Here is a 27787-nt window from a genome sequence, read left to right on the forward strand (position 1 = left end):
ACCAGCCAAGCCAGCTTTTTTTTGGTGATAAATCCTTACTTTTTGAGTTTTTCCACACATGCATTCCCTGCTCCAAGAGGATGGAGGATTCAGTGGAGGAACTTCCATCCACTTTTGGGCAGAAAACTCCAAAAGTTGAGTTCTCCCCAAGACTGTGCACTGTGGTCTTTGCTCCACCACCCAGAAAATGAATAAATTTTGATTTATTATTAAAAAAGCACATGGAAGAGAGATTTAATTGATCAAAAACAAATATCTAACCAAATCCCATTCCCACCTCCTGCTCCTTCCAAAGCCCAAACCTCCTCTCCGCTTGGGATTTCCAATCTGATAAAAACATTTTGCAGATTTCAAGGTCTTATACTGCAACTGGTGCAACTCCAAACTGCAAACTTTCAGCATCACCAGCAGGATTTTGATGGAAAATGAGTATTTGTTACCTATAGATGGAGATTTGAAGGGGTATTTGTCAGGAAGGTCGACTCTAACTTTCCACACTCCACCTTCATATGGTGCTGCAAGGGAAGAAAATTGGGAATTAGACACTCCAGAGCTGAGGGGAGGATAAACAGAACCAGAGAATTAAGGAAAATACATGTCTGGTGAGATTTCAGAGCAAACCTCCCATGGGAAAAGCAATTTTCCTGCTCTGCCTGCCTCTGGGTTGAACTGATTCTGGAAAAGATTTTGGCACAAAGACCCAGAGCTATTAAAAACAGGGACTTTGGGATAATCTTACCTTCTGAGATGGTGCTAAATGAAGGAGGAAAAGCATCTTTAATGACAAACTCCACAGAAATTCCTGTGACTGATGCAAAACTTGTGAGTTGAGTCCAGGAGAGCTCAGGGGTGCTGAAGACCAGAGTTTTCCAGAGAGAACATCAACTCTGCCAGCTCCAAGGGGTGGGATTTATCCACTCCCAGCTGGATCCTCCCCACCCTCCCCTAGATTTCTCTCTATCCCCCTTAGATTTGCTCATCTCCTCCCCTCTGGAATGTCATTTCCCAGTTCCCCACCACGACTCACTGGGCTGGATGAACTTACTTCCTTGTGGTCCATAAAACTTGACGACAAATTCGTTGAGTCCTCCTAGGATTGTGACTTCGTGTTTGCTCTCAATCCTGATGCAGCAAGTCAAGGAAAAAACACTCCATCCAGGAAGCAAAATCCATTCCCTTGGACACAAGGAACTCCCTCAAAGCCCGCTGACCCAAATATTCCAAATATCCCAAGCGCCACGTGGAATTCCAGCGTCCTGACACATCTGAGTGACCACAGCACCACAATGACGTCGGTAAAAACCAATTCCCCACCCTCCCCTGCCCCTGAGGGATCTTGGGATGAATCCTCAGAGCTGCTGAGTTTTCCAGCCCCTCCTGAGCTGATTGAAGAGAGCTTTGGGTCCCCAGCAGCAATGGGTTTGAAATAAAGGCTGCTGGAAGTCTGTGCTCAGATGAATTCCATTCTGCCCGGCTGCCTCCCACAGCTTCCATGCAAATCATGGCAATCTCATGTTGATTTGACTTGCAAGACCAAAAAACAAAAAAAAAAAAACTCAGTGAAAAGAACAACAGGAAGAATCAAAGCACCTCGGGAAGAAGGGAATACAAAGGGAAAGGGGGGAAATCTTTACTCTGAGCAAGGCTGGGTTAAGACAATTCATGGTGATGTTTCAGCAGTGAGGCTTGATCAGGAATTCTGCTGTAAATCAGGGTTAATGGATTGGGAATAATATCCTACAGCAATTAGCTTTCATCAATAGGCTGGATATGAATTACAAGGGAAGCAGGAGAAAATCAAAGATTTATTCCCACCTGAACTTCAGCTCCACAGCTGCTCCCATTTGAGGGAAGGGGACATGGAATATTTCAGGTAAGATACTTCACATCACAGCAGGAGCTTGGCAGGAATGCTCCAAATACAGGGAACTAAAACCAAATTCCCCTTTTTTTCCCCCCATAATTTTTCACTCAGATGGAAAAGGTTTTCCTGCTTTCATGGCACAAAGTTTGCCCAGGATTGAAGGAATTCCACAGCCTCACCTTGGACTTTTGTAACACAAACACTCACTGAAATATTCCCAACCCAGTAGGAATGGACTGACCAGGAACAAAGAATTCCCACCTCAGATCCCTGATCCCAAATCACAACCTACTGAGACAGTGGGAGGTGTCCAAGGCCATGGTTTGGGTTGGAACTGGATGATCTGAAAGTCTCTTCCCACCCAAACCATTCCATGACTCCATAATTGAGGACAGGCTGCAAATAAAATTGATTTCACCTGCTGGAGGTGCCTTCCAGAGGGTTGGTGACAATTCCACACTGGTATTTGTGTGAGGAGATCCCAGTCCCAGTCTCAGGATCTACTGCAGTTCCTTGAGGATGGAAAAGTGTTGGAAAAGGTTTTCCTGCTTTCATGGCACAAAGTTTGCCCAGGATTGCAGGAATTCCAAAGCCTCACCTTGGACCTTTGTAACACAAACACTCACTGAAATATTCCCAACCAGCAGGAATGGATCAACCAGGAATAAAGAATTCCCACCTCAGATCCCTGATCCTAAATCACAACCTACTGTGATATTGGAAAGGTGTCCAAGGCCATGGTTTGGGTTGGAACTGGATGGTCTGAAAGTCTCTTCCCACCCAAACCATTCCAGGACTCCATAATTGAGGACAGGCTGCAAATAAAATAGATTTCACCTGCTGGAGGTGCCTCCCAGAGGGTTGGTGACAATTCCACACTGGTATTTTGCATGAGGAGATCCCAGTCCCAGCCTCAGGATTTACTGCAGTTCCTTGAGGACAATGACTCCCAGATTGGACAGAGTTTTCCCACAGCATCAGCTCCAAAAGGCTTTGGACACAACAAGCTCCTTCCCCTTGTTCTCCTGGGGAGAGGGAACAGTGAAAAGCTGATGGCTGTTTTTTGGCTCTGTGGTTTTCTCGGTTCAGCACGAGCTGCTCTGCCCTAAAATCCCACGGCCAGGAGCTCATTGTAGCCAGGAGCAGCTCACAAGGGGCAGATGGAAACAGAAATGCCCTCAGTGCAGCTGATTTACCTGCTAAAATCCAACAGGAATCTCTGGGAAAAGTGAATTCCCTCCAGGTTTGTGGGGAGGAACCTCCATGGATGATTTCAGTCCTGATGTTTCGGGATATTTGTCACCAGACCTTTTTGTGTCACTCAGCAGCAGGACAGGAAGTTTTGAAGTTGAATTCCTTACAAAATGCACCTCTGGGTAATTATTCCAGGTTCCCAAACTCTGACACGATCCCACTGTATGATGATGGCCCAGAAAATGCTGAATATTGGAGGATTTTCACACTCACAGCAGCTTCACAGATCAGGTTAAACACAAATGGTTTCACTTTGGACTCAATCGAGTCCTGCTTAATAAAAACCAGTTCTCCCAGCCTGATCCTGAGCAGCTCCAGCCTGGATGTTCCTCAGCTCCATGAGTTAATGCCAACTGGAAATTAAAGCCGAGTTTTCCACACTCTGACTCAATCCTGGTGTTCCCAAATTAAAATGATATTAATGAGCCACACAGGGCCATATTTGAATATTGCCTCTTTGTAATTCCTAACAAAGAAACAGTGAGTGAATTAGGTTCATGAGAGGGAGAAATATTGGGATGAAAGGTTTGGGAACAACCAAGTTGTTTATTGATATGATAGAGGAGATTCTCCCCTGTCAGGGTGGGGAGGGGCTGGGCTGGAATTCCCAGAGAAGCTGTGGCTGCCCCTGGATCCATGGAATGTCCAAGACCAGGCTGGACATTGGGGCTTGGAGCAAACTGGGACAGTGGGAGGTGTCCAAGGCCGTGGTTTGGGTTGGAACTGGATGATCTTTAAATCCCTTCCCACCCAAACCATTCCATGACTTCGTAATTGAGGACAGGCTGCAAATAAAATTGATTTCAGTGATAAACACAGGGAAAAATCTCTGGATTGGCAGCAATGAGGAAGCTGGGAAAATCCTTTTTCCTTGGAATGAACCACCTGCCCTCCCCTTCCTCCACCACAGATGAGATGTCCAGCAATCTGAAATCTTGGAATCTCACTAGTGGAAGAGCTGAGAGCACTCCTGGGAGAACTGAGAGAACTTTCCAGAAAGAACATTTCCACCCTACAAGCTCTTCCCATCTCCAGAAATTCCTCAGGAAAGGAAACACTTATCCAAGGAATCCAAGGCAGACCTCCAGGCTCCTCCATCCCCCAGAGCTGCCCCAGGGGAACAGCAGGAGGGATGTGACACGTTCAGAGCAATGTCCAGACCACATTCCCAGAGAAAACTCCACCAGAATTCCCAGTGATGTATCCTGAGTGAGGAACACAGGCTCTGATCCAACTGTTTTCTCAGCTCGCGCCGCATTTTTTCCGTAAGGCGAAAGTCTTACAACCAAATCCCAGATGAATTCTGTCCCAAACACGCCAGGAATTCATCAGCAGGCTCGGATCCAGGAGCAGTTTGGAGAGCCACAATCCTGAAAGGCTGAAGGCACATGGAATCTCCTCTCCTCCCATCCGGATTTTGCTGCAATTCCAAGGAATTCCCGGCAAGGAGAAATGCTCCAGGTCTTCAGCAAAGTGAGCACAGCTCTGGGAAAGATTCCCACAATTCCCAGATTCCCAGAGCAAGATTCCCACAATTCATCTCTGCATGTTTCTCCCAGGATTGCTATGTTTGTATCCAGAATTCCCAGCCACCTTTTGCATTGGATATTGCTGTGTTTCTGGGCAGAAAATAGCAGGAATTCAACACATACCCAGCGATTTTTTGGAAAACCACAACTCCCTCACTTTTTAATCTACCCTGTCCAGGCCAATCCCTCTGTGGCCATGCTCTCTCTCAGTGCACTTTTCATTAGTCAAATCCACAAACAAACAGGTAATTCATGGATAAAGACCTTTGAACATCCCCAAATTTCAGGAAGGAGCACTTGTCCCCCCAGCAGGACACGGAGTGGAGATCAGAGCTCCAAACCTGTCACACATCCCACACCCTAAAATGTTTAACAGCCACAGCCCAAATCCCTTCCAAGACTCTTGGCCTTGCTGCTTTTATCTCCCCATCACCTCAGGATGCCAACTGGACCTCGTGCCAAAGAAAAACCCAGTGGGAAAGTCGAGGGAAAAGAGAAAAACCTGGATCTGAGTCAGGTTTCTAAGTTCAAAAGCCACAGAAATGAGGAGTCCTGAAGATAAACTATCTCAGCCCCAGGACTACCAAGAGAATTTTAAGCCCAGTAAATGTTGGGAACATTTAGCAGAGGCTATGGAAGCTTGTTTTCAAATATCAGCTGCTTGGAAAGGTTGCTAGGAGAGAGCCAAGGGAATTTTTCAGTGCCTGAAATGTGCCAGGAGCTCCAAGGCCAAGGGAGCTGAGGATTTGCACACCAGGAACATCCCAGCTCCTGTCGGGATCAAGGCTCTGCTTTCAGGGTTGGACTCGCAGGAAATTGTTTCCTCAGTCAGAACAAAAAGCAATTTCAAGCGTTTTGCTTTTTCTCCATCACGACAAAACTCTCACAAAACCTTTCAAATCTGGAGGGAGAGGAGCTCAGCCCGTGAGTCAGGAAAAAGTGGTCATTGTGGATTTGGCTGTTTCAGGGTCAAATTCCCATTTCCTCATCCCTCATGCAGGGCCACCCACCACTGCAGGGCTGGATCTCCCCTGCAGCAATCAAAAATAAAAAATGTTGTTAGGATCTAAATTCACACCCAGATCTCCCCAAATCCCAGCTGAACATCACGGCCAACAGATGGTCTGGCTGTTCTCAGGGCTGAGTGGCTTTTTCCTGGCAAACATTTAACCCAAAAAAAAAGAGGGAAAAAAAATCCTTTCATTAAGTTTCTTTAAAATTAACATTAGTTACAAGCTTGGGAAAATGAGTTTCCCAGCTAAAAATATTTCAGTGAAAATACAGCGAGCAACACAAGTGGCCACGAGCAGCCCTGACCTAAAGAGGAGAAGAAAACTGGAATATCTCATGGAAAAATAAAGTTGTGGATTTATCTGGGGGCTACAAATGAAATGAGAGATGGGTTGAGGGTCATGATGAGGAGTCAAGTCCTTTCTAAGGATCTCTGCTGTGTCCTCTCTTATTTAGAGACTTGCCTGCAGGTGAAGAACCTCACCAGAGAAAATATCCTGGATTTGAGGGAAAACCAAACACCACACCTGAATAGATTTAAAAAATAAAATAATAAATCCTCTAGCTCGGCCACCCGAGCAGAAAACCCATCTTTGAGCAAAGAATTCGCTGTGTTTGGTGCTAAAAGGTGATTTAAAATCGAGATCAACACTCAGACGGCTGATTTTTTCCACCGTGAAGAGCCTCAAGGTGTCAGAGGTGTGAATTCTCCTGAAGCCTCTGCAAGCAGCGTTTTGCAACAGAAATCACCTCTGTTAGTGCAGCTGATGGTTATTCATGTTTATTTTCTTACAAAGGCAGATGAGCTCCGAGTTCCCTGTGAGGATTTGGAGGATTTCCGGAGTTCAGCTCTGCCCCTCCCTGCCTCCGAGCCTTGAGAAGCTGCTGTGGCTCCTCCAAACTCCCTCCTTGCCCTGGCACAGCTCCTCAGGTGCCAGTGATGCCCATGAAACCACAGCCAGCACTGGGCTTGGATGCTCTAAGCACCTGGAATATTTATCCCTATTTTCCTCAACTCCCAGCCAGCTGCTCACATCCATCAGGATCCTCCAGTCCTGCAGGACACTAGGAAAAAAAGGACTCTTAGGAGCCAAAAAGGGCAAAAAAAAAGCTGTGATTTCTTCCAGCAGCAAGAGGTGGCTTTTTAGCACCTCATTGGTTGCAAACTTCTGGAGAACTCCGGACTTGTTTAATATGAAAATCCATGGATTTTCCCCTCAAGCCAGGTATTCTCGTTGCCACAGGGTGTCCTCAGTTTCTACCTTCAAGCAAAGGGGATTTCCAGCACCACAGCAGGGTTGGTGATTTGCCAAGGATGTTCTGCTGCACAGGTCCCGGGATGTCACCCCTGGGGTTTATCCTCAAATCCCTGGGGCAAATCCCAACTTCCCTTGGTCTGATTCTCTCTCTGCTCTGTCCTTGTGGGACCTCAGCACCAGAACTGGATCCAGGCTGGGATCCTCAGCACAACAAAGACCTGGAGCTGCTGGAGAGAGTCCAGAGGAATCCATGGAGCTGCTCTGGAGCCAGGCTGGGAGAGCTGGGAATGTTGCCCTGGAGAAGGGAAGGATGCAGGGAGAGCTCAGAGCTCCTGCCAGGGCCTGAAGGAGCTCCAGGAGAGCTGCAGAGGGACTGGGGACAAGGCATGGAGGGACAGGACACAGGGAATGGCTTCCCACTGCCAGAGGGCAGGGATGGATGGGATCTTGGGAATTAGGAATTCCTGGCTGGGATGGAATTCCCAGAGAAGCTGTGGCTGCCCCTGGATCCCTGGCAGTGTCCTTGGATGGGGTTTGGAGCACTCTGGGACAGTGGAAGGTGTCCCTGCCACGGCAGGGGTGGCACTGGATGTTTAATGTCCCTTCCATCCCAAACCATTCCATGATTCTGTGACTCCAAATTGGATTTAGAACCCCACAGCTCCGAAAGCCACAAAACTGCCTTTAATCCTATGGAATAAAGGAAAAGGACAGCAAGGCACTCCTGGGAAGCTCTGAGGACAAACTTCCCTTCCCTCTCCTGATCCCTGTGCCAAGTGAACCAAGGACACCACGACACAGAGGGGGTTTCACTCCCTGTAAGACAACACCAGCTCTGTTTGCTGCCAAAAACGCCCTGGAAGGACAGGAGCTGCAAATTAATGACTGAACAGCAACCTATGCTCAGCTGCTAAGTTTTTCTTTTACTGCACACAAGAATTTCCTTGTTAAAAACGCAGCTTTGATTTAAAAAAAAACCCTTCCTGGTCACTTCTCCGCCAGGTTTTACCTGCCTGAGGTAAGAAATCACACAAGATCAAAAATCCTTCAATTATTCCACACAGGCACCCTTCCCAATTTCACACAAGGATGGCAAATCTCCCCCAGATGAAGCCCTGAGTCACCACTGACCCCAAAACTGTCCCTGTGCAGCCATGAGAACCAAAAGGCACCTTCTGGATGACACCAGGGATTTGGGGAGAAGGAAATGCTGTTCCAGCAGAGCCTCCAGCCTGGCTTGCTTTCCTTGGAGCTCCTGGTGATTTACACCTGGCTGATTTCCACCCATCTCCGTGCCAAGAAACCGGAGGAATAATGAAAAAGGAGAAGGAAAAGTCAGCTTTTCCCTGGAGACACTCTGCAGACGAGTTGGCTGCTCTCAACTCAGCACAAACCAAGTCAGCATTTTTCCTCCAAACCTGGGCTTCCCTCACAGAACCACCACAGGAACTCGAGGTGCATCTCATTCCAGGCTGGATGGAGCAGAATTGCCCTTTTCCTTCGGGAAATTAATTAATTCACTGCCCAACCCAACTCTCTGTTGCTCCCTTAAAAAGTTTCTACGTGTTTAGAAGAAAAGATACATACTGAATCTTTTATCCAGGAAGGGAATGGAGCTGGGAAGGGTCTGGAAAACTGCTGAGGGAGCTGGGAAAGGAGCTGAGCCTGGAGCAAAGGGGATCAGGGGGACCTTGTGGCTCTGCAGAGCTGTGACAGGAGGGGACAGCCAGGGGGGTCAGGCTGTGCTCCAGGGAACAGGGACAGCAGGAGAGGGAACAGCCTCAGGCTGGGCAGGGGAGGCTGAGATTGGATTTTAGGGAATATTTCTCCATGGAAAAAGCTGTAAAGCATTGGAACTACCCAGGGCAGGGCTGGAGTCCCCATCCTGTTGGGATTTCAAAGCCCTGTGGATGTGGCACTTGGGGACATTGGCAGTGGTGGCCTTGGCAGTGCTGGGAATGGCTCAAGGACCTCAGAGGGCTTTTCCAACTAAAATGATTTAATTATTCTGGTTTTCTTGGGCTGATTTTTCTTTTTCTTTCTTTTTTTTTCTGCACTAGAGAAAACAGATTGGAACAAACTTATCCCAAACTGTGCCCAGCTAAAAGGGGATGAGCCAACCCTGAATTGCAGCAGTGGCACCAGGATTTCCCTCCATCCCATCAATGGCTCCAAATCCCTTTAAACCATGACCTCCCCGAATCCTGGCAGGGAGATGCATTAGCCAAGGTGAGGAGAAGTTGGCACAGGGATGCTAAACATGAAAGGAAGGGATTGGATTTGATGGAAGGGAGTCGGAATGAAGCTGGGATCAATAAAGCTGAAATGATGTCCCTGTGTGTGACCAGAGTGTGACAGAGCTGCCTCGGCAAGCACGAGATTTCTTTGAATCTCAGGAAAAGGCAAACAGGGATCCAAGAAGATTTAAGTGCAATTAACACCTAATTAGAAGCAACTGTCAAGGAGCAAATTCCTTAAATGGATCCTACATGGAGGAAACTGCGCTTTTTGGGGAAAAATCAGCATGGAGACAATGAAGACCTCTCTGGGATAACTGGAGAGGCAAAAACATCCCCAGGATCCAACTGGGGTGCTTGAGCTTCCCAAGAGAATTCCACGAGAGCTGGAAATCATCAGCAACCTGAAGGCAGAGAGTTTCAGCTCAGAGGGAAGAAGGCAGAGCTGCATCCAGGAGCCCTGAGCATGGAGCTGGAGCAGTTCAGGTTGGCCACACAGCTGTCCCTGAGCTAAAGCACCAGATTTAATATTTGCATCCCTCCAGCTCCCACCCCGAGAAGTTTGGTTTCCATGGAGATGGGACACACTGGTGGGATCGAGTGTTTCATGTAGGAATAATCAACTTCTCCATCCAGCCAGAGATTTCAAGTGTGTTTGCAGGGAAATATCAGGAGGAGAAAAAATACAATCATTTCTTTTTCCAGGTGTGCTGGCAACGGTTCATTTCCTCTCTGGGAGGATTCTAGAAGTGCTGAAACTCTTTGTGAGAGAGAAAATGTGGTTGTGAAACCACAGGGCTGAGCGTGACCCCAAACCTGGGCTAGACCTGACACTGAGCCCAAAATGGAAGTGTATTTTGGGGTTGAGCCTCATCACATGATTTACAAGAATGCAGCAGCTCTGTTAAAAGCAGAATGCTCTGACATGTTCTAATACTTCTCTAATTTAGTCTCCAGGGGGAAAAAAAAAGTATCATTTTGAGATGTGGCCTTTTCTCTCCAGGGAGGTTTGGTTTGGGTTTTTGTAGGTTGGACTGAGATGGTTTTTCACTCCCAGGAAGCTCCACAGTCATTCAGAAACTCAAAGCAGCTCTGCAAAAGTGACACAAAGCCCCAAAGGGACAAAAATCCATCTCCTCCATCCTCATCCATTCCTCCTCCCCCTGGAAAGCCATCAGGATGAGATCTTTGCACTCAAAGCAGATGCAGAGGAGGCCAAGAGCTGAGCTTTGGCAAGGGCTTATTTAGGAAAAAAAAATAAATCTAGAATTATGTCAAGGTTTTGATTTTAAACAAGATAAAGAGTTTAGTGGCAGGAAGGAGAAAGTGTCAAAGGAAATATTGGAAGCTTAAAATAAATTCTGCTTAAATTCAGCTTAATTTTAGCTTTGGCATGGAGCAGGTCCAGTTCTGGAAGCAAATTCCACATCCTCTTTGCTGCCCTTTGCCAGGATCTTTCCCTGCCTGCAGAAGATGCTGAATTTGGCCAAAGAGACTCAGGAAGAAGATGCTGATCCTCAGCTCAGACTACAGAAAACACTGATTTGAGGCAGTGTGAAACCAGGGGAATCCTGAGAATTGGTTCAATAAACACTCCATGCTGGGATGCTCCCAGGAAAATCAGCCCTGGGAAAGCTTTCCCACAAAGAAACTGAACCTTGGATTGCTAAAACATCACAAGGGGGAGGAAACACATTCAAGTCCTGCTCAGGATCCTGCCAGGAGCACCATCCAGTGGGATTTTTCCTGTCCTGCTCCCTAAGCCTCTCCAACACCAAGGAAAACAGAGTTATCTCCAGTGTGGGGTTGTTTTGCAGAGTTCCTTCCAACCCCAAACACTCCCTGATGAATTTCCTGGTGCCACCTGCACCAGGCTTGGTGAGAGGAGTTTTTAAACCACAATTTTCAGAACTGAGGCAGAGCCAACTGTTTGAAATTCAAGCTGGGTTTGAATTCTAAACCAGACTCAGAGCCCAGAGCACGCTGGAGAGGACAGTGCCAGTGGAAATGAAGCAGCTCTGGTGCTCACAAAGCTGCTTGAACTTGAATTCAACTAAAATTGACTTTTGTGCTTCAAATCCAAACTCCCAGCAGGGAACTGCCTCTCCACCCAGGTGTTTTCTGCACCAACCACAACATATTCACAACCATATCCAAAGATATTTGGGAGGTGATTTGTCCCCTGAGGAAGAGGAAACAGCAGGTATTTCATAGAATCATAAAATTAGGGTTGGAAGGGATCTCAAAACTCTCAAAACTCTCAAAACCATAGGATTTCTTCCCAAGATTTCACCTAAACTTACCCTCTCCAGCTTTTCCCATTGTTTGTTCCAGAATTCTTTTCTACTTGAGCCAGAAGCTCCAGCAGTTCTGAGCCTTCCCACAGAAGGGTTCTTATCTGCCAATCCTCCAAGAAAAGAGCTTTAAAACAAATCTCCAAACCCACTGGGATTTCTCCAGAATGAGTGTAGGGAATAAAAGCCAACAGAATTTGGGAATTAAGCTCGAGATTAGTGCAATTGCCTCAACCTAGAGTAACACAGGGGAAAACTCATGGTTTGGTTTCAAAGCAGATTTCCCAACCCCTGATTTGGGGGAACACACAGAGCTCCACCAGCTCCAGGTGGTTTTTTCCAGGGTGGATCATTCCCTGAGGCACCTGGGGATTTCTATTCCTTTCAAAACCCTCCAGCAAAAATAGTTTTTTTTTCAAGAATGAGTGAAATTCTGCTCTTGTGATTCTCAGGTGCAGCAGGCAAGGCACAGACTGCCTCACAAGGAGTGGAAAATCAGGATTAAAAACACCACCAAGCCTGTGGAAGAGGCTTGCACCCAAAATCCTTCCCTAACAAGTGCTGAGGCAGCACTGACACCTTGGAAAAGCTCATCTGAAACACATTTAGAGTCCTGCTGAGGATCCTGCTCCTTTGGCATCAGCATGATGGATTACAGCAGCTCTCCACGGCCTGCCAGGAGCAGAATCCAGGGGGATTTTTCCTTTCCTGCTCCCTAAGCACCTCTAACACCAAGGAAAACAGAGTTACCTCCATCCTGGGGTTGTTTTGCAGAGTTCCTTCCAACCCCATGTGGGAATATTCTGGTGTTGGGTGCTCAACCCCATATTGGAAATATTCCTGAGGGTGCTGTGCCTTTTGCAGATCCTTCCCAAACCCCAGAATATGGGATTTGTCCTTTTCTCTGCTTACAGATCCTTCCCAAACCCCAGAAAATGGGATTTGTCCCTTTCTCTGCTTACAGATCCTTCCCAAAGCCCAGAATATGGGATTTGTCCCTTTCTCTGCTTACAGATCCTTCCCAAGCCCCAGAATATGGGATTTGTCCTTTTCTCTGCTTGCAGATCCTTCCCAAAGCCCAGAATATGGGATTTGTCCCTTTCTCTGCTGTGGGAAGGAGCCCTGCCAGAACTTCCAGAGGGATCAGATTTGCTTTCTTTTTTTTAGCTTTGTTCTAAGTGTTTTAAAGGAACAGCTCAGGCAGGATTTACACCCAATTTTGCTGGGTTTTCAGTCCAAACTCCAAACCTGAATCACAGAGCTGGTGAAGTTAAAACCACCATGATTTCCAACACAGACCATTCACACCACAGCAGAAAAACCCCAAGTGATTTAGGAAAGAGCAGAGCTGAAGTTTATAAAGTTTTTCTTCTTTCCAGGTCACCTGCAATATTAAAACCACCCCAACTCCACACACCAGGAAACTGCAGCTGAGTGTTGCTCCAGGAAAACGTGTAGGAGTTTCCTGCATGTCAGAGTTCTGGACAGAAATGCCTCCAACAATCCAATGTGCCACTGTCAGGGCTATTAAATCAATTATCCTCTTTATCCTTCCTGTGGAATGAGGGCAATGGGGCACTGTGGCTTCCCCAGTGGATCCCATAAACACATCCCAGTGCTGGATGGGAACAGCCAAGCTGCACAAGTGGGTTTGTCACAGATTTTTTTTTGTCCAGCACATTTGGTCATCTCTATTTAAAGGGTTAATTAAAAAATCTGAGTTGATCAGATTTCAGCTTTCTGAAAAGTCAGGAAACTTTTTTTTTTTTTTTTTTAAACTCAGCTTTCTGCCAAGTCAGGTTGGATTTCACTGTATGGATCAGTCCTGAGAAAATATAAATATAAAATTTCCCTCTGGGCAGAAGGTCAGTACAAGTAGTTCCCACCCATAGAGCCATTAACTCCAAAAAAATTGGAATCACAGGCTGGTTTGGGTTGGAAAGGACCTTAAAAAAATCCAGTTCCACCTGCAGGGACACCTTCCACTACTCCAGGCTGCTCCAAGTCTCATCCAGCCTGACAATTCCGCTTAGAATGTAAATTAAACACACTGACATGGGGTCAGTTAATCACCAAACCACCTGCAAAAAGTTCATTTATCAGCCTTGGGAGTTTAGGAAATCAGGCTGGTGCTTCCATTCATCCCAGCAATTCCTGCTGCCTCCAGCTCCCACCATCACCCTTTGCTCCAAGAACAACACCAGCCTGCAAAAAACTGGTTTTGAGTCTCGAGGGGTTTCTGGTTTTTCCCCAGGGATGAATTGCACAGGAGGTGTGAAGATACATTGTGTTCTAGAGGAAGACACGAAGTTAGGAATGAACAATGAGCCCTGCAGGAGTTTCCTTGAGCAGCAGAAAGGCTGAAGGGCTGCTGAGGAAGGAGCCAAACACAGCCTTGGGAGCTTTGGCTGGCCATGGCAATGGCTGGGAATCACCAGAGCCACCAAAACCACAGCCAGGCAGAGCTGGGGCAGCACCAGGGCTGAGAGGGGAGGCTGCCCAAATCCTGGGATAGCCCTCATGCATGGAAAACACCTGTTTTAAATTATTTTTAAATGGTTTCCAGGATTTTAGGATCTTCCTTTGCTCAGAAGCAGAAGGAAGAGGTCCAGGCTGTTCCCAAGCATTGTGGATTTCTCTGCCTACAGGATCCCAGCATCTGCCAGGAAGGCAGGGGTTAAAATCATGGAATGGTTTGGGTGGGAAAGGACCTTAAAGCTCATCCAGATCCACACCTTCCACTACCCCAGGTTGCTCCAAGCCCTGTCCAGCCTGGCCTTGGACATCCCTGGATCCAGGGGCAGCCACAGCTTCTCTGGGAATTCCAGCACAGCCAGGAATTCCTTCTTTCCCAAGATCCCATCTCAAACTCCCCCCTTTCAGTTATTGCCATTCCCCCTCATCCTGTCCCTCCAGGCCCTTCCAAAGTCCCTCTCCCTCCTTTTCCAATCCCTCTAAGGCTCTGGAAGGTTCATTAAAGCCACTTTGGCACAGGTGATGCCACCACAACCAGAGGAGGGGAAAAAGGGAATTTTTCTTATAACACAAGCAGCAGAACAGCAGAGGGTGTTGGTAAAACAGAGCAGCACAGAACACAAAATCCTTCTCACTGCGTCAGATTCCCCCAAAACAACCTCCAGGATGGAAGGGCTGCAGAAAGATTGGGAAGTTTCCCTGGAGGAGTTTGGAAGTTAAGCTCCCTAAGCTGAAACACCAAATCCACTCGGAGAAGGAAACCAGGACAGAGGAGTGGGTTTGCTTCTGCTGGGATCAGCTCATCCACACTCTGCTCCTGATCCAATATCTTGTTCTAGCACATCTGCTCAGCCTTAATTATCCCACTTCCCTCTCGACTCCCCAACGAGAGGCTCAGCACTCGTGTGAAAGACAGAGCCTTAGGGGAGTTTTACAAATCAGCCATCCCGAAATGTATGTCCTCGCTATTTCTGAGAGCTGCAGGAAGAAAAAGTCGCCCGGAGGTTTCCCGCAGGAATAACAATACCTGGAGTTTTGTTATGTGGATCAAAAGAGAAAAGCCAGCAGTCAGTTGAAAATTGGAGTTGAGCTTTGGGTTGAGCCCTGGAATACACCCCACCCTGTCAGGATCAATGGTGTTGTCAGGACGTTGCTATTCCCAGCTTTTGGGGAGCTGCGGAGGGAAGGAAAAGCTTTTCTCATAATTAGTTAAATTCAGCTGAAACAGAAGATTCCTTGACATCATCTCTTTGAATCACCATTATAGGAGAGACAAAGGAACACCACTGCAACTGCACTAAAAACTAATTAACAGTTCAGTCGTTAGCAGGTGCAGCTGTCTGAAAAGTGGGATTTTGTCACCAAGTTTGAAGTGTCTCCTCCTTCAGAGAGGAGCTGATAAAAACCCTCCAGTTTCCCCCAGCACAGAACAAAAAGCCTGCAGTCGACCTCTGCCAGATGCTCTGAATTCCAGGTGACCCCCGGCAGAGCCAGCCAGGCTTTCAAAGACACACATTTATCACAGCCTTCTTTAATAAATCAGAATTAAGCAGCCTTGACACACTTGAAGCCATTTTGGAGGACAATATTACTAATCCACCAAAAAAAAAAAAACCCAAAAAACAAAAAGAAAAAGGAAAAAGCTCAATTAACCAGTGTGCTGCTGCAAAGCACCAGAATCCTGCAACAATCAAGGAAGCTAAAATAAAGACAACTTGGAATTACAGAACCAGCACATTGCTCCCAGCAATTTTCCCTTGTGCTGCCACAGTGACTTATTTTCCTCCCCTTCACTCATCTCTGCCATTTGACAATTTTAGCAGAGATGTGGGGCTTGGGGAAGAAAAAAAAAAATAAAAAAAAAGTGGGAACATTCCTTAGTTGAGATAAATTTAAAGGGTAATGAGAAAAGTGGTTTTCTCCCTTTACTCCGAGCTGTTCCCACCCCAAACCTACACAAAGTTTTTGGGATGTGGAGCTGATCCATACACCAAAATGGGACAGGAATCTCCTCCTGGCCACACTGCCAGCCCTAAATGGGACTCAAGTCTGTCATCCCGAAGGGGAGAAGCTCCATGGCCTGTCACACCTCCCTGCAATTCCATCTCCACTCCCTTATTCCTGAACTTCCCAACCAAACCTCAGTGTTGTCCACGGGATTAAAGGAAACAGGGATTTCAGCAGGGGCAGGAATGGTTATAGGGCACAGCCCAGATATTCCAGAAATAGGGATGGGGCAGGAATTTGGATCCAAAACCTCCCACTGCTGGCTCAGAGGCTAAATTTAGTCGGGTCTGGTAATGACCTAAAAACCAGTTGATGTGGGTTTCTGTGACGCCTGAGCAGCTCCAGCCACTTCCTGAGAGAGGGATGTGCACGTGGCAAAGCCCTGCTGAGGACTGGGGGACTTCTGCAGAGCCAAAAGGGGAAATGTGGGATTATTTCACACCAAAGGATCTCCTTGAGCCAAGAGGTTTTAGTTTCTGATCCATTCTGTATCCTGCAAGAATTAGGGGAAGATTCCCCACCCTCTTTTTGGGGATTTTCTGCTCTTTGAAGCATTTTGTGAAGGAGTGTCAAAGCCTTCAGCATCACAGCCCCAAAATCTACCTTTTCCTGGGATGCTCAGCAGCAAATTCCCAGCTGGAAAGAAAACAAAACCTGCAGAGGATTATGGAGTTCACCCATCCCAGATTTCACCTCTGGTGACTTCCAAGTCTGAGAAAACTGGCAAGAGAAACTCAGAACATCCTGAAATGCCTTCCTGACACTGAACTGCAGGTGGCAACCAAGAAATTCATGACTTTGGAAGCCACCAAAGAGGACAATTTAAGGACTCACTTGCTACTGAGCCAAAAAAAAAATTCCAAAACTCGTAAAAAAAACCACATTAATGCAAGTCCTGCCCCTGCAGAATCCTGTTGTTTCCCAGCCACACTGAGCAGGAAGCTCCTGCAAACAAGATAAAAGTCCAAAAATAAGTAAACTACAGCAAATTCAATATTTATCAGCACAGGACTAAAATTTGGCTCTAGCAAGAGAGAGATGCTGGTTCAGACTCAAAGCAGCTGATTATTATGGAATTTTGGGGTGGGAGGGACCTTAATGATCATCTCATTCCCACACTTTCCACAGAGCAGGTTTGTTGTGTTATTCTCACACACAGCTCTCACTTATCCAACCAACTCCACAGAAAAATTAATGGAAAAAAGGCCCAAAGCCACGTGGACAACATTGAGAAGAGGCACCAGCAGCACCTGGACTCTCCCCAGGCAGTTCTCCATGACAGAATCCACACACAGAGCCCACAAACCCATTTCTGGCTACACCTAAACAGGTGTAACAGGCAAATCTTTGCTCACCCCTCAGTGTTTTCCAACAAATCCTGCTGAAGTGAGGAAATATTCTGATTTTTTGGCAGAGAGCTGACATTTAAAAAGCTCCAGCAGGCTGGGACCACACATGAGGAGCTGCATAAATCAAGGTGTGAGCACAGCTGAATCCCAGGACAAGGATCTGATGCTCTGAGACACACCAGAAGAGCCAAACACACCTCTCCCCTCCACAATCTATACCTTAAACGTGTAAATTTTGAGTTCAGCACCAGCACGGGCAGATGGTTTCAATGCTGGTGGTCAGTAAACTCCGCGGGGCTCTGCCCAGGCTCAGCAAATCTCCCGATTTCAGAGCAAGAGCACATTTGTGGCAAACCCTGAAACGCAAAGCAGTGCTTTGCCAGGGATGAAAGGGATCCATTAGGAGCACATTATTGCTCATCATCTCACTTTTAGGGGATCTTTTGTTTCAGCTGGCAAGGCTCAAGTCTCGGTTTTACGCCGGGGAAATTCAAGCAGCGCCCAGTGACTCAAGCAGGGTTCACAGTTGAACTGATTTGCTGAAACCATGGGGGAATATTTCTTCAGTCCTGCCAAACGGGGGTTTGAGATATTTCCCCCCTAGTCACTGGTTCTGGGCAATTTCTCCACGTGTAAAACACACTGGGTTTGCCTCCTGCCCACTTTGCAGAATATGATTATTTTCTGGGGAATTCTTCTTGCTCCAAAGCAGGCAAATATTTAAAATTATCTTTTCATGGCAACGCTAAACAAAACATGGCAAAAACCATCAAGTAATAAAAACGATTCTCAGCAACTTGCGGCTTTCTCAGCAGTTGTGACCATGACAAAATCGGTTTAAATCCAAGACCCCAGGGCTTTACCCAAAGCCCAGGAGGTCAGGATGGTGAGCACAGCTTTTTAAAAAGCGTGGAGCAGCTCCAGGCAGGAGAAGGGTGAGCTAACACTTCCTCACATACCTTCCCTTTCAAGGAGCACAGGCTCTGGCACGGAGTTCACCGGATCTGATTTCTCACATCCCAACTTTTCAACCCAGCCTGGTGTCCCCTCCCTGCTCAAAGCACATTCTGCTGTTGGGATCTGAGCTTTCCCCAAGATCCAGGCACGGATTCCTGCCCTAAGCTGGGGTTATTGAGTTACCAACGATGTTAAACAAACCGCTGATCACTTAGCTTCCTGATTTCCACTGCTTCCCTCAACTCAGCGCTGACACGGTTTGAAAAGAAAAATAAACACCGGGAAATAAAAAGTAGCAGGTGCCTTCAGGAGCAGCGAGGAATAAATCAGTGTAACCACACTGAGTCACCTCAGAGATGTAACATTTCCAGGGTAAGTGGGAAAGATTGCTACTTTATTTTATTTTTTGCTACTTTGGAATGGAGGATTCCCAAGCAAGGCCATCCCCAAAAGCTGTGAAAATCAGCCCCTAACTCTTGTCCTCACCCAGACAAAGCCCCTGTTGGTTTCCAAACTTAACTTTGTGTTCAGAGAGCTCCCAAAACTCAGCAGCACAGCCAAGGGGGATGTGGATGCCTCGGAAAAGGATCCCAGTGGGCACAGCCAGCCTGTCCCGCAGCTCATGAGCTCAGCGGGAAAGCAGCTGGGGCATTGTGAGGTTTAAAACCTGCCTGGCTGCCATGTGAAACCGGGTGCAGCCCTGCCGGCTTTGGAGATCTGAGGGGGAAGGTCACCGAGTGGGAATTAATGGCATCAGACAGAAGAAAAACAAAACCAGTTTTCAGTTGCCTTCAGCAGAAAGGAGAGGGTGATGGATGGAGCTTCCCCTGATGGAGCAGCTTTCATGGGATTTAGCAGCAGGGAGGAATCTCTCCCCACCCTTAAAAAGGAAGAAAAAATAGGGAAATAAAGAGGTCATTTTAAAAAAAAGGGTAGATTTAAAAGGATTTTCCCTGAACAAATCAGTTTGGGAACAGTCAGGACCCAAAGGCAAGTTTTGGGCTTCGTTTCTCATCAATTCCATATTACATTCTTGCTGTCCAGGGAAGTGTGGGCTCCTCATCCCTGGAATGTCCAAAGCCAGGTTGGATTGGGCTTGGAGCACTCTGGGACAGTGGAAGTGTCCCTGCCCATGGCTGGGGTGGGATGGGATGATCCTTAAGGTCCTTCCTCACCCCAACATCCCCTGACTCCATGCTCTGCTCCTCCAGCTCCCAGAAGTCCCTCTTAGTGCAGCTCTCCCAATATTGTGATTTCAAAAGCCAGCAAGTCCCCTCCCCAAATGCTTCTGAAAGCGAAACCTGGGCCTTTTCAACCTAAAAAAAGATCTGGCTTCACACCACTCACACTCCACTGAGCAGGGCTTAAAGGAGCAGCTTCACTTCATAAAAACCAAGGTGAGCCTTAACTCTTCAACCAAGATCTTCTCGGTGATCCAAGAGCTTCAGAACCCAGTTTTAAACCAGCATTTTGATTTAGAAACTCCTTTAAGAGCAAAATTGCTTTCCAATCTCTGGTCAGACAACCCAGGGTGGTGTTCTAATGCAGTTTTCCTGCTGCAGAAATCTTCTACCAAGATCTTCTTGGTGATCCAAGAGCTTTAAAACCCAGTTTTAAACCAGCATTTTGATTTAGAAACTCCTTTAAGAGCAAAATTGCTTTCCAATCTCTGGTCAGACAACCCAGGGTGGTGCTCTCATGCAGTTTTCCTGCTGCAGAAATCGGGTGTCTCCTCGGACACAGCCTCACAGCAAGCCCAGGCCTGCCAGCACCAAGACAAAACAAAGCACCACAGCCCACAAAAAAAAAAAAAAAAAAAGGCCAACGTGGTTAAGTTAATAATTTATCAATCTTTTCAACTTTGCATCCATTAATCTACCACGGTGGAGGTTAATCTGGGACACTTGGGTTTAGTATCACACACTGGTTTTTACTTTTTCAGGGGTTCTGCTTGGTAAATTGTGGAAATAGCTGATCTTACCCTAAAATCTGTTTGGTTTTATCAAAACCCCAGATTTTACAGAGTCTCTCCCTGGTGGAAAACATCCTTAAGCTCACCTTTCAATGCCATACCTCACTCCAGGGAGGCTGGACAGGATTCCTCCTCCCTCAATCCCATTCCTTCCCTCTGCACAGCACCAGATTATTATTACCAGATTATTATTACCATCCCTGTCCTTCCTCCCCTGCCATGCCAGCAGCCTGAACCAAACCAGGCTTTAGAGAAGATCCACACACCAGTGACTAGGAACAATCAGCTGTGACACGGAGAGAAGGCAGCAAGGATTTGCAGAGCTCTAATTTCCACCCTGAGTCCTCCCCTGCCACTGCTCAAGGCCAGGTAAAAACCCCCTGGAATTTGGGAATAATGCAAAATTTATTTAACAATCAACTGTCAGCTTTTAACCTCGACCTTTCACAGGGAATGACACAAAGCCTCCGGGGTGAAGCTCCTCTAAAAGGCAGTAACTGTCATGAATGTAGCCTTTACCCAAAGAAAAACATTACCATGAATTTAAAACATTCATTTTTAGGGGAATAACACCCATCAAAAAAAGAAACAAACAGACAACCAAACCAAAAATGAAAACAATTAAAGCCAGATAGTGCAAAGCCTTTCAGAATAACCCACCCTGACACTGTGTTTGTACAATCCCTTAAAAAAAAATATATATTTTATGCTGTTTTCTTGTAGTTATTCCAAGGAAAGCACGCAGCACAGGGAAATGCAGGAATTTCTGGAAAGCAGCATCTGACCCTCAGAAAAAACAATCAAACATGGCTCTATCCCTTCCTCACGCTGAGTCACGAATATCTGGAAGTCTCCATCACCTCCTGGATGTGGATCATGCAGGATATCCAGCCCTGCTCTGTAATTCCCACTTTAAAGGGATTAGAGCTGACAGAACCACCAGCTCAGTTTACAAATGATCCACAAGGATCCACTGACCTGCAACACCTCATGCCAAGGAAACAGGAGTGATTTGGCTTCTCCTGGAAGGCTGAATCAATTTGCTCCAGGGAATGAGTGAAATGATTTAAGAGTAGAGGATGGCTCTTGGAAGCTGCAAAAGAAAACAGTGGCCAAGTCCTGAATGCAGCACCAACCCCATCATTACTGGATACACAGGAGCAGGAGGCAGGAAAATCACTCTTCTCCAAGAGATTAAATCCACCTCAATCTCGGGCAGATCCTCAGGGAGGCTGAGGAGCTGGGAAAAGATGGAGACTGGAGATGAGGAAGCAGCAGTGGTGATAAAGGCAATGGGATGAGGGAGGACAGGAGAGGGAAAAAGTCTGGGAAGAGACAGCCTTGGTGATGGGGGAGTGAATCCTTGCACTCCTGTGCAACTATCAGCATCCCAGGTGTATCCACACCGAGGCACAGCCAGCTCTGAGCATCCCAAGGAGGTGAAAAAAAGGAATAAAAACGAGTAGGGAAAAGAAAAACGAGAACCACACGGTTCTGCCAGCAGCAAAACCATCCCAGACCATTTCTGGGAGATCCATGCCATCCCACAGCTCATCCCCAGGCTCCTGCTGGAATCCACACGGGCTGCATGACCCACTAGAAACCCAGAGATGACAAGGTCGGATGATCCTTCAGTCACGAGAGCTCTATTTTGGTGAAGAAAAACAAAGAGCAGGGCTCTGTGTTCATTATTCCAGAAATACATGGACAAAATCCACAGGGAAATGCAGGGAGTGAAAGGAGGGAAGCTGAATGCACACAATAAGACACACAATGAAGCGCTGAGCTCTGATACACACACCCACATCTATAATTCACATTTCATATTAAAATTAAATTAAAAAAAAAAAAAAGATGTTATTCAGCATTTTTGCTGCTGGAATAAAGTCCAGGATAGCAGGAAAATTTAAGCAATTCTGCCTCAGTGTGGAATCACCTCTGATTTAAGCAGAGAGGGAAGGCAGGAGGTGTTTGGCTGGGAAGTGCTCCATGTGGGAGCCTGTCACTTTAACTGTGGGCTCTCTCCCTCCTTAACAACAACCTGTTATGTGTTTATCCCGGGTCTGGCTCCGATTAAATCACGCTTTAAGAAGGGCACCAAGCACCAACAGGTGCTGGGAACACTCAGTTACACTGCACCCAGCGCTGGGTGCTTCCAGAGGCACCTTCCCTTCCCAACTGCCCAATTCCTGCTGCTTTGCCTCGAGGGAAGGGAAAAATAAAACAAGAAAATAGGGCAAAAGTCTGTCAGGACTTTCAACTTAGGAATAAACCCCAAGGAAACAAAGAGGGGGAAAGTCTATCAAGACTTTCAATTTAGAAAGTCTATCAAGACTTTCAATTTAGGGGGGGAAAGAAGAAAATAAAGAGCAGGGGGAAAGTCTATCGAGATTTTCAATTTAGGAAAAAATCCCATGGAAATAAACTGGGAAAAAGTCTACCCAGCCTTTCAGTTTAAGCACTCCTTTGTTTTTGGAGGATCAAAAGCAAAGGACAGGGATCCTGTCCCTTTGGGATGTATCCTGAGCTATCTCCCCTCATGCTGGCATTCCCATGGAGGCAGCAAAGCTGGGATGAGCTCCTGGAGCAATCCAGGTGAGAGATCCCAAGACACCTTCCAGGATTTACCCCCTCAGCTTCCACACCATCTGCTCCACGTGCTCCAGGAACAACAGGGCAGGACAGGAATTAAGGGTGATTTCCAAGGAGATGTTTAGAAAAAAACCCAAAATTAAAAAAAAAACCCCAATGATTTCATGCCAGGGCATGGCAATAACCAGAACCAGGACAAAACACAGGCTGTGCTGCCATGAAGATTAAACACAATTTTCCCCTGGCAAGTGAAACAATGCAGGGCCTCATCGAGGGGCATCTCCTGCTTAATCCAAAATATTGGGAGCTGGCAGGGTCTGCAGGACTGGCAGCCTGGCTCTGAGCTCCCATTATCAGCTCCTGCTGCTGGGAAATGTCGAGCACGTGGGAGTCACTCGGGAGATGTTTCCAAAAGCTCGCCGGGATTGTAAGATAGTCGTGATGACACTTAAAAACAAAAAACAATCCCCTACTACAAATCCAAGCCCAGTTTCCCTAGGAAAGCCAGGAAAAACAGCTGGCACAACCTCCCAGACCCAGGGGAGGGGAGAGCAGGGACACCATCTTACAGGCAAGGCGTTTGTTTTCCTAAAATCCCACAATTACTTTTGGGGTTTTTAAACTGTTACGACAAAGAAAAGGCCTCTAGAATTTGTTTAATTAGAGCATTTAGTGCTCTAATGCCACCTCAGAACTGGAAAACTGGGAAGCATCACCCTGCCAGACTACTCAGAATTCCAAAATCCCCACTCTGAGTCTGGGGAAATAGTTACAATTATTATCCAAAAGCAGAGTGACACAAAGGCTTTATTTTCCTTATTTTAAGCAGGGCTGGGATGTCAGGCTCCAACAGGCACTCTTCCCATATAATCCATATTTCCAGTTCTACCTCCACAACCATGGCAATTCCATGATGAAACAGGTGCACTTGGCTTTCAGGTCTGCTTGAGGAGCCCAAACTCCCAAATCCTGCCAACAAGGCAACAAGACAGAGTGAACTTACAGCTCCAGCCAATTTTTTGGGGGGAAAAAACCCCATCCAGCCACCAGCAAAGGAACAGAATTCTGCTCTAAAAGCAGCAAGATGATACCCTTGGAAGTTGTCATTTAGAAAACACAGATTATTTCTTTTTCCTCCAGTTGGTTTGGTTTTGGCAGAGATTTGTGGATTTCAAGTTCTCCTAACGACAGGCACCACCTCCTGAGCCACATTTACCTGGATTTTCTTTATAAACCACCACCTGTGCCAGCATTTCTGGGGAAAAAGGGGGCTCTCCCAGTTCTGGGAAGGGGCTGCTGCCACGTCTTTGTGCATTTTGAAGCATCACCACACGATTCCCCTCCTCCCCGGAGACCTCATTAAACCAGAGCCCCAGAAGTGGAGCAGGAAGAAGTGTAGCGTGACATTTGAAAAGCGACATGAAAAGTTGCCAGAAATATCCGTCCTTTCAAACAAAAAAAAATAATAATAATAAAGAAACGAGCGAAGCAAACCCCAACAAAACAACAAAGCCCCACCAAACCCTACCAAAACAAGACATTCCAGTGCACACGCTCTTCCCTGGGGACAGGCCAAAGAGAACAAAGCCACGTGACAAAGCCGCGATTGCTCAACGCCACTCTTGGAAGGTGTTCAAGTGGGATGGTAAGTGCGGTGTAAGCCTATAATGACCAGAAAAAGGAATTTATCCCAAATGTAAACTCTGGCCTACCCTTTGCCTCGACGGAGCAAACACGGGGGGGAGTCGGGAGATTACAAAACGCTCCGCAGGTAAACTAAGGAGCTTTGTACCTTTATTCTCCTTGACTCAGGACGAGCCTAAAATTAGCAGGGAGTGCAATGCTCCGTGAATTACACTCCCGCCGTGCTTTCCAAACCCCCAGCTCTGCAAACCGGGCAGCACGGGGAGATTCAAACAAAGCTGGCCACTATTTATAATTCCTTTCAGGCACAAAACAGGGTGACACTTCCCTTTTCCAGCTCTGACGCTTAAAAATAGAGCTCGGGGACTACAAGCCAGCCAGCAGCGTTTAGCCACAAAAGGAGGAAAATAAATCAGCGCTAAATAAACTCCCGGCCAAGGGGAAGCTGCGAGAGGAGCGGCCGCGGGACAATGAACCTCGGGGTGGAAGGGGAAATGGCCCGGTGGTTTTGGGGGGGATGGGGGTGTCGGGGTGGGGTAAACACCCTGGCTGGGGCACCCCATCAGCTGCAGCCTCGCTCCGCCCCGGGCCCGGTTTCCGGGTAGTAACAGAGCAGCCAATCCGCGGAGTTGCGAGAGCTCGAGGCCTTTTCCCTGCAAACACGGCTCCGAGGCCCACACTCGCCCCAAAACTGCGGGGAGACACAAAGGGGAGACCCCATTCTGCCATCCCCCGGGTGGGAGCTAGCTGGAGAGGGCTGGCCTGGAGCTTGGGTGGGATAACCCTGTGCTTCCAGGCTGGAAAGCGGGTTTGGAGGTGTTTTGGGGGCACTGAGCCCTAATGCAAAACCCCTGCTCTGAGGGGTCACAGGTGACCCAGGAAACTTTGGCTGGAGCCCCCCAAAAGGGTTAGGAGGGGTTAGGGCTCTCTTTTGCCAGCCTCAGCACCGCCAGGGAGACAATGAGTGACGGGGAGTTTGAGCACATCCTTGGCCAGGAGATGATTAAACATCAGTTGCACACAGAGCTCTGCCCTCCCCGCAGCCCCACGGAGAGCAGCAACCTCTCCCCTTCCTTCATCACAAAGAGGCATCCACAAAAGGACACGGACGTGTTGGGATTGAAAATAGGAATCATAAAAAGACCTCGCTCGGCTCCTAAACCTGTCAGAGCAGGAGAAGGCAGGAGTGTTATTCACTCTGCTTGGTGCCCCCTCCCTACTGGGAAAGGTAGCCCTTGGCAGGCCATAAATCCATACTATTATTCTCCGCTGGAGACGTGGAAAGGGGATGAAAAGGGAAACTGTAGTGAAAATGGCAGCAACAAGGGGGAAAAAAAAACCAAACAAAAACCCTCAACAGCAACAAAACCCTCAAAGCCCCAGGAGGAGCTGCCTTCAAGTACATTCCTTCAGACGAGTCCCTTCTCCTCCGGCCACCACCAAGACCCTCCTGGCTGCCGTGTCTCAAAGGAGACCCTGATTTCAGACCAGCTTCCAGAGAGGGAGATTCCCCAGGGAAGCGTCTGGGGAGCTGGGCCTAGCGAGCTGCTAACCCCGGGAGAGTCAGGCAGACAAACAAAAAGGGCTGGGGAGGGAGGGAGGGAGGGAGGGAGGGAGGGAGGAGTGGTGAGGAGTCATCTGACACATCCAACTTCCTAAGTTTGTTGTCCGCAGGAGACCGACTGCTCTAACCCTCACCCCTTGGAAAACAGGGCGGCAACAACGGCTTCGTTTTTTTTTTGGAAAAAAAGCCTTGGGGTTCCTTTTGTCAGGGGCCAGGAAGAGCAGAGTGGAAACTCCCCAGCCAGCACGGAGAGGAATCCCAGACAGTCGGGGCTTTCTACCTACCCAGCTCCTAGAAACACACGGCAAAGCCACTTCACAGGGAAAAACCTGCTCTTTGTCCTCCAAAATGCTGCGATCGCTGGAGATGCCGGCAAGGAACCGAACAAAAAGGGGGAAAAAAAAAGGAAAAGAGAGGGGGAGGGGAAAGGGAAACAGAGTAGCAGCAGATCAGGTTGGGCCTCGGCCCCTCTCCGGCCCAGAGCTCTTTCCAGGCTATCCCTAAGAAAGGTTTTCCCCCCTCTCCAAACAGCTGGAATTCCCGACCCTCCTCCCGGTGCGATTAACCATCGATCGCAATTGGCGGAGTCTGACATGTGTGTAACTTTAAACCCCCGGATAAAAATAGCTCCGATTCGAGCACCATCGGGACTCATTTCCTATTTGCTTAAAAACAGGGCGAAAAACACCCCGAGAGCAGCTCTGTGGGGAGAAAGGCACAGGGCGAACGTCAAACACAAGTTTCCTTCGATAAGCCACAAACAGGAGCGGTGCTGCTGCTCCTCCCTCCCCCCTCCCCTTTCCAAAAAAACACCACCAAATCCTGATAAGTTTGTTTATCTCGCTCTGGGAACTAAATCAGACCCGTTTCTCGACCCCTCGACAGCAGCACGGCAGAGCCACCAGCCCCGAGCCCTGCTGGGGGAGGTCAGGAGACAGATCGGAAAAACACTTCATCCACTCTTGTCATTCCTACCCTTTCCCGGCTCACACCGCCACCTTGTAAACAAAAACTATTAATAAAACAATCCCAGAACCGAATTCCCAATGGTATTTTTCAACGCCACCCACTCTCCAGACAGGGAGAAAAAGGGATTCACCGCCCCGTAAAGGGCCAGGAATAAAAACAAGGAGGAAAAATATAAACAGATCTATCAAGGAAGAAGGGGGAAAATAAAAAGTAATAAAGCCTAACCAAACCTGGAAGGTTACATAAACCTCTTGGGAGACAGGCTTGGGCCCTGATGCCCTTCACCCACCCCTGGGTCTGCTGAGCCAGACCCCGAGGGACCCCCCTGTCCTCCCCGAAAAATTAAATCCCCAAGCCGGCACCAGAAGCTTCGTGAACTGCGGGGTGAAATGGGGGAAATAAATAATAATAATAAACCCCACAAAAGCCTTTCTTCGGGCTGTGGCTGCTGGAACTGCTCTCCCCTTCCTCGCCCTCCCCGGGGCAGGCACGGGGGGTGCGGAGCACCCAAATTGGGGGGGCATCACCGAGGGGGGGTCTGCAGGGACACCCCCAGAGCTGCCACGAGCCACAGAGGGGGATAAACCCCCTGAAATACGGCAGGAGGGGGGTTAGGCCTCCCCTGGTGACGGGGGAGGGCAGATCTAACGCCCAGCGCCGGGCAGAGGCCGAGGCGGTGCGAATGGGGGTTCGGGGGGTGACCCCGCCGGGGGTCCCCGCTGCCCCCCGCCCTCCCAGCCCTCCGCAGGCCCGGCCGTTGGGGGGGGGGAATCCTCGCTCCCCGTGGGCCCGGGGTGGGGCACGGCAAGG

At 47.9% G+C, this 27787-nt stretch overlaps 1 protein-coding gene and 2 long non-coding RNA genes across 3 annotated transcripts in view; all 3 read right to left on the minus strand.

Annotated features, from left to right (window-relative positions):
- UBE2H (ubiquitin conjugating enzyme E2 H) overlaps positions 1 to 27787 on the minus strand; it is a 43453-nt gene that overhangs the window by 15382 nt on the left and 284 nt on the right. Inside the window, exons 2-3 of the mRNA XM_085081446.1 lie at positions 1046 to 1122; positions 441 to 515 (exon numbers count right to left, since the gene is read on the minus strand). Coding sequence (XP_084937572.1) covers positions 441 to 515; positions 1046 to 1122 — 152 coding nt within the window. The remainder of the gene's footprint in view (positions 1 to 440; positions 516 to 1045; positions 1123 to 27787) is intronic.
- On the minus strand, positions 6424 to 12351 carry LOC146443027 (uncharacterized). The gene is made up of 2 exons (XR_014856321.1): positions 11458 to 12351; positions 6424 to 6713 (listed from the first exon to the last, which is right to left on the minus strand). It is a non-coding gene; the product is annotated as an uncharacterized LOC146443027 (long non-coding RNA).
- LOC146443028 (uncharacterized) lies at positions 20595 to 27781 on the minus strand. Its single transcript, XR_014856322.1, has 2 exons — positions 26293 to 27781; positions 20595 to 21448 (listed from the first exon to the last, which is right to left on the minus strand). It is a non-coding gene; the product is annotated as an uncharacterized LOC146443028 (long non-coding RNA).

Source organism: Lichenostomus cassidix, chromosome 1Aa (genome assembly GCF_008360975.1).
Source record: "Lichenostomus cassidix isolate B80296 chromosome 1Aa, HeHo_3.0, whole genome shotgun sequence".
In the NCBI taxonomy this organism is placed as follows: domain Eukaryota; kingdom Metazoa; phylum Chordata; class Aves; order Passeriformes; family Meliphagidae; genus Lichenostomus; species Lichenostomus cassidix.